The sequence below is a fragment of the Monopterus albus genome, unplaced genomic scaffold, assembly GCF_001952655.1.
Source record: "Monopterus albus unplaced genomic scaffold, M_albus_1.0 scaffold27.1, whole genome shotgun sequence".
Classification (NCBI taxonomy): Eukaryota; Metazoa; Chordata; class Actinopteri; order Synbranchiformes; family Synbranchidae; genus Monopterus; species Monopterus albus.
In genome coordinates, this window is record NW_018127907.1 from 1,493,878 (window position 1) to 1,501,613 (window position 7,736).

A 7,736-nucleotide genomic window follows, 5' to 3' on the forward strand; every position below is an offset into this window, starting at 1 on the left:
AAAAATACTTGTGCGATGTGATTCGAGGGTTTTGTCAAAGTCTATTCATGCCATTCGGGAACTTTGGGAAAAGAGAGTTAACAGGCCAATCAGACCCACGACCACTGTACATATAGCCTGTTGCATATGTATATCAAAGTAAAGCGATCGTTATATAGCACCTTTCTAAACATACGTTACAAAGTGCTTCACAAAGATGAAATTAGTTAATAAAACATGAGGTACATATGCGTTCGTTCTCGATATATGTAAAATGTTTGGCAGGTCTGGTGGGATTCAGTCAGCCCAGTACCATATAAGTGGGGAAGCTGTCCCTTAAACGTCGCATCTCTGCAGCTCGAGTACTAGATGTTATGGTACGACGAACACCTAATCATCGGCACGGTCACTTTATATTGCTGGCTCTGCGACTCACTTCTTCAGTTATATGTTTTTTTCACCACCGTTACCTAAATACAACAATAGATTTGTGATTTTTAAAACTGCAACATTTCCCACAGTACGTAAACGCATCCTGTCGCCACACCGGATATTAACGTCGTTTCCTTTGCTCGCGGAACAGACGTGATTAAGCTAAGCTAGCAATGTCAGGTGTCGAAGAAACTTCGAATGAATCTGTAAAAGTTAAAGAAGATAAAGAGTTTGATGCAGAGGCTGAGGACCACATCGGGGATGATTACCTTGTTGACCCAACTCGATATATATCTTACAGGTAGTGTTTATTTTCTATAAATGTTCGGCTAGTTTTATTTATGCGCTAACTGTAGCTACTTGTTCTGTTAGCTAACTTGTTAAGCTACTTTTAATAATGCGGTAATGTTTGATAACTTGCTTTCTTGTCTGCGTCGTTAGTCGTTAATTCTTGCTATAATAAAGTTAGGAGCAGTGGAATCAGCAGCAGTAAACCGTAAACATTTATTTACTGAAGTAGTGCTGTGTTGACAGAATGGTGACTGGCAAGTTCATCCTCGCCACTGCCCCAAAATGAAAATTGGAGAAGGCGTAAGTTAAATTGAGATGCTCAGACTCAGCGTTATATGAATCGCTGTGGTTTTACTATGAATCCACATCTTTATCGCTTTTGTTTAACACAGCACCACGAAGAGCACTCCGTTATTTTAGCTACCTTCGGGTGGTTTGTATTGCAGTATAGCGGTCAGAAAATCCCCTCCCGTGTTTTTGTGTTACAGGGACAGAAAGGACTGGGCTGACCTGGAGCCTGTTGTTCAGGATGATGGGCCAAATCCTGTAGTGAAGATCGCCTATTCTGAAAAGTGTAAGGTCGTTTCCTGTTGGCATGAAATGGAGATCAGAGTATTAGACACCATGGAATTGGAAGCAATTCATTCCTATAAGCTTAACCTGAATATTTGAATGTTTTCACGATTAAACAAAAACTTTATAAATGTGTCTTTCAGCCGTTTCAGTAAGCTACACTTAAAGAAAACCTATAAACCCGGTGCTTGAATCTATGCAGAGTGCATTTTTGTACTAGAGACGTGCAGATAAACAGTTTACACGTGTTTCCCCAACAGTCTCAGATGTTTATGACTACTTCCGTGCCCTCCTGAAGAATGATGAGAAAAGTGAACGGGCCTTCGCCTTGACAGCAGAGGCTATTGAGCTAAATGCTGCAAATTACACAGTGTGGTGAGCATGCATGTTTGGAATATGGAAAAGTAATGTTTGTTGTTTAGTAGTGTTTCTTTTTTATAAGATGGTGGGGAAACAAATCAAGAGGTAATGTTTGTTTTCCTAGTTTAATGCAGTATTTTCACAGTGGTACTTTGGATGATGCTTCAAAAAGCCTCCAACTGGAAAGAGTCATACCTCCCACTCATGCTGGGCTGTGGCTCCTAAGTGCTGTGCCTCCTCAGTCAAACTATACAACAGTTTATTTTTGGATCCTACATTGTGTTTATATAGGGCTGTCCCTTCAGGTACAGAAAACCTCATTTTGTCTTGGTCTTTAGTCTCTTGTACCTTCTGAAATAGAAATTAAAAAAAAAGGGACCACATCCGTTTATTGTGTCCTCTGTGAAAACATATCCGTTCGTTGGTTTGGTTAATGTGCAGGCACTACAGGCGAGTACTGCTGCAAGCCCTGTCAAAGGACCTGAGAGAGGAGATGAGCTACATTACTGCCATCATTGAGGAGCAACCCAAAAACTATCAAGTATGGTGAGTACTGGCAAATCCATTTCAGGCCACCTTTTGATCTGTCATCAGTTAAATTAGATGACATGTCTGAAAACAGAGAAAGAAAAAAGGGGGACAGTGGGAACAGGACACAATCATCCAGGTCATTGAAAATATTAAATATAAGGCTGGGTTTTGTGAGGCGTGTTCTTTTATATTGATATAATTGGGTGAAAACTACATAAACATATCTGTGACATGTAAGTATGTATACTTATGTGTGCTATAAAATAAAACCCTTCATAAGTGCGTAAAATAAAAATCACCCTAACAGTTTCCAAACTTGCAGGCATCACAGACGTATGGTGGTAGAGTGGTTGAATGACCCCTCAGAGGAACTGGAGTTCATTGCGGACATTCTCAGCCAAGATGCGAAGAACTACCACGCCTGGCAGCACAGACAGTGGGTCATCCAGGTGGGTGTTCAAGCTCTCGGCAAAGTTTGGCTTCAAAATTGAGGACAGACATCCAGGTTTCTGCCCACAATGAGCCACTCTGCCAGACTGAATCCTTTACTTATTATTTTGGTTGTCTCGTGTGGTGTTTGATTTCATCTTGAGTCAGTATTTGTCACAAGAATTGCAGGGCCACCACTAAAAGCATCACACGAACACAAATGCGTTGTATTATTTAATTCTCAGGAGTACAAACTGTGGGACAAGGAGCTGGAGTTTGTGGAGAATCTTTTGGAAGATGATGTGAGGAATAATTCAGCATGGAACCAGAGGCATTTTGTCATTTCTCACTCTACAGGCTTCTCTGATCCAGCCATAGTGGAGCGAGAGATTCAGTGAGTACTCTCCCAAAAATATACAGGATTTGGATACAGTTAATTTACACCTTTTAAATTTGGATATTAAAAATTCTAGCCTTTTTGGAAAGACATTTTCTTCCATAAACACCTTATTCACTCATGGCCAAAAATATTGGCACCCCTCCATTTGTGTCAGATATCTCACCACTTCTCTCAGAAAATTGTTGCAATTACAAAATCTTTTCTCATGTTCATTTCTTTTGTTTGCATTGGAACAACACAAAAAAGCCAAATCTGATATGTTCCACACAGAACTCCAAAAATGGACTGGACAGAATTACTGACACCCTCAACTTTATATTTGGTAGCACAACCCTCTGGACAAAATAACTGAAATCAGTCTATTCCTGTAACCACCACTGAGTTTCTTCCACCTCTCTGCTGGAATGTTGGACCACTCTTATTTTGCCAGCTGCTCCAGGTTTCTCAGATCTGAAGGGTTCCTTCTCCCAGCTGCTGTTCTGAGATCTCTATACAGGTGCTCTATGGGATTTAGATCTGGACAGACACGCAACTTTCTGACACTAGTCCCTACATTGTGCCCAAGAACTCACTGGTAGTCTTCAGATTTCATAAAGCCAAACACACACTCAGGACATCGGGGGCCTGAAGCAGCAAAGCAACCTCAAAACATCAGTGAACCTCCACCGTGTCATCAGTTTTTCCTCTTTCGTCCACATCCAGGGAGATCAGCTACAGCGCCATGAGCTGTAAACCTCTTGACAATGTTGTGCACAATGGACACAGGAACAGCCAGATCTCTGGAGATGGACTTGCCCATTGTCCAGGCTTTTCCACTCTTATGGTTCTCAAATCCTCAGACGATTCATTGCGCTTCTTTCTTTTCTCCATGCTCAGTGTGGTCCACACGACACAGGTTGAGTCAACTTTTCTCCATTTTAACTGGTTGCATGTGGGATTTCTATATTGGCGGCTACAGGTGAGTTTCATCACAAATTAGAGGAGCATCACATGCTTGAAATGCAGCTATTTCTGACGAGTTTGAAAAGGTGTCAGTAATTCTGAGCAGTCCATTTTTGGAGTTCTGTGTGAAATGTATTGGATTTGGCTTTTTTGTCGTTCTAATCCAAAGAAATAAACATGATGACACCAAAGAATTTGGGATTTGCAGCAGTTTTCAGGGAGAAGTGGTGCATTATCCAATAGTAATGCAGGAGTGTCTATTTTTCCCCATCACTGTGTGCAGAGGATTTGATTTTTCACATGTGAAGACATTTTATTCATCTTTTGTTGATAAAACAAATAATGCCAAATGACTATATTCAACATGCTTATTTTCTTGAGCAGTAAGCATCACATTTTGTAATTATGTGCCAAAGTAAGGATGTTTTTGAACAACAACAAAAAAGTTTTTAAATGTACTTATTTCTGCTTATGTATGTGCAAGCACCTGAAATGTTTTCTCCACACATTGTACGTGACTGACTCTGTACTTTTTCTTCCTGATGCAAGGTATTGTCTGAACCAGATCAGGAAGGCTCCTCACAATGAAAGTGCATGGAACTATTTGAAAGGGTAAGATGTAAAGATACAGATTATTTTACATCCCAGGACATGTGCAAGGAAGCTAATATGTTCTTTTTTTTTATCTGATTCACCTATTTCACATTAAGAGTGACTCGTGGACATTTATTTGCTATGGCCATTCAGACATTCACAGTATATTACAAGCTACAGGGGAAAAAGCAATTGTAGACTTGGTTATTAAAAATGAACACGCTCACTGACAGTATTCACTTTATTTATTTTAAACAAGGATGCTACAAGACAAAGGTCTGTCATCTCAGCCAGGCTTGCTGGAGAGGGTCCTGGAGCTGAAGGAGACCCACTGTTCGCCCTACCTTCTCGCATTTCTGTTTGACTGCTATGAGGATGCCTTGGAGAACGGCAACCAGAAGGAAACTGGGGGGGAGGAGGAACAAAAGCAAACTTTAAGAAAAGCTCTAGAAGTAAGTGCTTTGTTAAAGGCAAACTTAAATTGTTAACGTTGCAATTCTGTGTTTGTAGATTAAACTGAGCCCTGAACTGATGCTCCTGCTGCTGCTGCTGTTTTCTGACCCTTCTTATGTTTGTTCTCCACATTTGAAGATTTGTGACCTTCTGGCGAAAGAGAAAGACACCATCCGTAAGGAGTACTGGCTGTTTTTGGGACGTTCATTAAAGCTCAAATACAGAAGCACCAGTCTCTCTGAGCCTGTGGGTGACAGCGCTGAACCTTCCCTCTCAGCATCTACACAGCAGTAGATGAGACTTCCAGCAGACTCATAATTTCCACTCCTAGCCATCTTCATCTGCAATGTCTACAGAACTAACCTGTATGTGGTATTACTGTAAATTGCTATTGTGTATATTGCTGAAGAAATGTCTTGAAATAATCACTAAGATGAGGTCATCAAAAGGCACTGAGATGGACTTCTAACAGATGCAAGGCACAAAGTACTTGAAAGTTTTCCTCCGGCTAAAATTTACAAATGTTGCACATGGTTTAAACAAAGCATTATGTTTGTCTTTTTAAACCATAAACCACACAAATAACTGACTGTATCAGCACCTTTCAGGTTTATTAGTTACTTCTTCTTAATCTGTTTCTTTGAGCCTGAACATATCAGCCATTGCCATCTACACAGTGTGCCAACAGTCCCCATGCCATGTGTACTGACAACACCTCGAGTGTGTTTACAGGCACACTAATATCCAATTCTTAGTCTTTAATTATTGATAGGTGAACATGTTAATGTCTGACTAGAGAAAAATGTTTCTGTACTAGTAGGAGCTTTGACTTATTTAATCCTTTACAAGTAGTTTATAAATGTGTTTGTAGAGGTTTTCCTTCTACAGGCGTATGTTTGAATGGACTCACAATAAGACTATGTGGAGAACTGTGTGCATGTAAACCCAGCTCAATCCTGGAAAATTTCTTGATTGTCAGAGTATTTAGGTTTTTTAATGAAGGGAAATTTATCATGAAATGTAAAAATAAAACTCGGCACAACAAACTAAAAACACTGGTTTGTAATATGTTATCAGTGCTAATAAGAGATGACTGATGAAATGCAGACGTATGCTGCTGCATTCTGATCAGTATCTTACATAACATCGACCTTTCCTTTTTCCTCAAATTAGTTGCTCTAAATGAGCCACTCTCTTGCCGTTGGGCAGGGTTTGTCCTGTTTGGTGTTCTGACCTATGCTGCCAGGAGAAAACTGGACAAACCACCCCCTGCTCATACACCACCTGTATTGACACAGCCTCATGTCCTGACTCCCTGGGAGCTAGGAAATGGATTTACTCCTCTAGATGCAGCTGCTTGTACTTCTACTGACACTACAACACAATCCATCCCCTCTAGCTCCTAACCAAGCAGCCAGGGTGTAATTACTGCTTCCCCAGATACTTGATATTATGTAGAAATGCTTGCTTTTCTCTGCTTTTCCTCAGTGTGGAGGACACTGATCTGCAAATTCACGTCATCAGCAGCTATGACGGAGCACGAGGGGCCATTTAGTGTAATAAACCATTTGACTAACACATTTCTCACCCAGCCCTTTGGGGGAAAAAAAAAAAAAAAACTTCAGTAGTTAGTCTGAACAACCACAAAGCACATACCTTAAGAGGTGACATAACAACAGGCCCCATCACGCCTTGTCCAGGCTGTCAAGTGAACATCGGTGGCACCATTTCTTAACAGATAAGGTAACTGCTGCATCCAGCATTGTTCGGAAGACACTGCTGCCTAGTGGTTAAACACAAAACAAGAAAAAGGACTCGGCCTGTAATTAAAATACTAATTAAATCCAACAAAAGTTCAAGCGAACCACCCAGATTCCCTTGTGGCCTGCAGGCTACGGAAATTATTAAATCGAGGTGACAGACAGCAACCAAAAATCTTCTGTTCAGACATCACTGTGATATTCACAACGGCAGTTCTCAAGAAGCCTTGTGGTGCCACAGGCTAGTTTTCAGATGCATGCACAGGCGCAGCAGATTAACAAGAGATAAGCATATCGATGTAGAGTCCTGGACAAGATTCAGTTGGGTTCTGAGGCATTGGTTCCTTATAAATAGTGCAAAAGCCAGTTAATCCTGTGTGGGCACAGGAGCACACTGATACAGAACCATGCAGCAGGTGTATGATTTTTGAGGGGGTACACAGACTGTATTTTTCACACTGTGCTTTTATAGCTACAGAAAACTGAAAAAGCTCAGACTACAGGAACCTGTCTGATGAAAACAACTAGACTGTGACTGCATGTGTCTTTGCAATCACCTGTCGCTTTGTTTTAACACCCAGCTTTGATTTGATTTGATTTGATTTATTTATTCTTTCAAACATGTAACAACAATCAGTATGTAACCACACATAATTCCAGACATATCCACAAATATATTTTCAATTTGCTTATACCTAGTACATGCTTGAACGAAGTAGGAAGAAGTTAGACTTATCTAGTCCTACCCCCTAACATCATCTTATCATCATTGGTTTGTAAGCAGTATTACTACATGGATACATATTCTACATCCACACTCCCATCTGATTAATCATTTAGCCTGTTCTTGCCCATATCTTGATTGACACATACCTTTATATCTGCTTTTGAACTCATCAATTTTCTTACTGTTTTTTATGTCCACACTTAAATTATTCCATAGTTTTACTCCACTTATGGAAACACAGAATCTTTTTTTGGTTGTACGTATA

At 40.4% G+C, this 7,736-nt stretch overlaps 1 protein-coding gene and 1 long non-coding RNA gene across 2 annotated transcripts in view; one reads left to right on the top strand and one right to left on the bottom strand.

Annotated features, from left to right (window-relative positions):
• The first annotated feature begins 496 nt into the window (after window positions 1-496).
• fnta (farnesyltransferase, CAAX box, subunit alpha) lies at window positions 497-6,037 on the top strand. Its single transcript, XM_020595566.1, has 9 exons — window positions 497-712; window positions 1,191-1,276; window positions 1,536-1,650; window positions 2,077-2,181; window positions 2,489-2,615; window positions 2,841-2,989; window positions 4,487-4,549; window positions 4,791-4,983; window positions 5,123-6,037. The coding sequence occupies exons 1-9, from the start codon at window positions 585-587 to the stop codon at window positions 5,276-5,278; spliced, it is 1,122 nt and encodes a 373-aa protein (XP_020451222.1). The 5' UTR covers window positions 497-584; the 3' UTR covers window positions 5,279-6,037.
• A 609-nt stretch (window positions 6,038-6,646) lies between these two features.
• LOC109957584 (uncharacterized) overlaps window positions 6,647-7,736 on the bottom strand; it is a 14,951-nt gene continuing 13,861 nt past the window's right edge. Inside the window, exon 3 of the long non-coding RNA XR_002274569.1 lies at window positions 6,647-6,767. This is a non-coding gene — a long non-coding RNA (uncharacterized LOC109957584). The remainder of the gene's footprint in view (window positions 6,768-7,736) is intronic.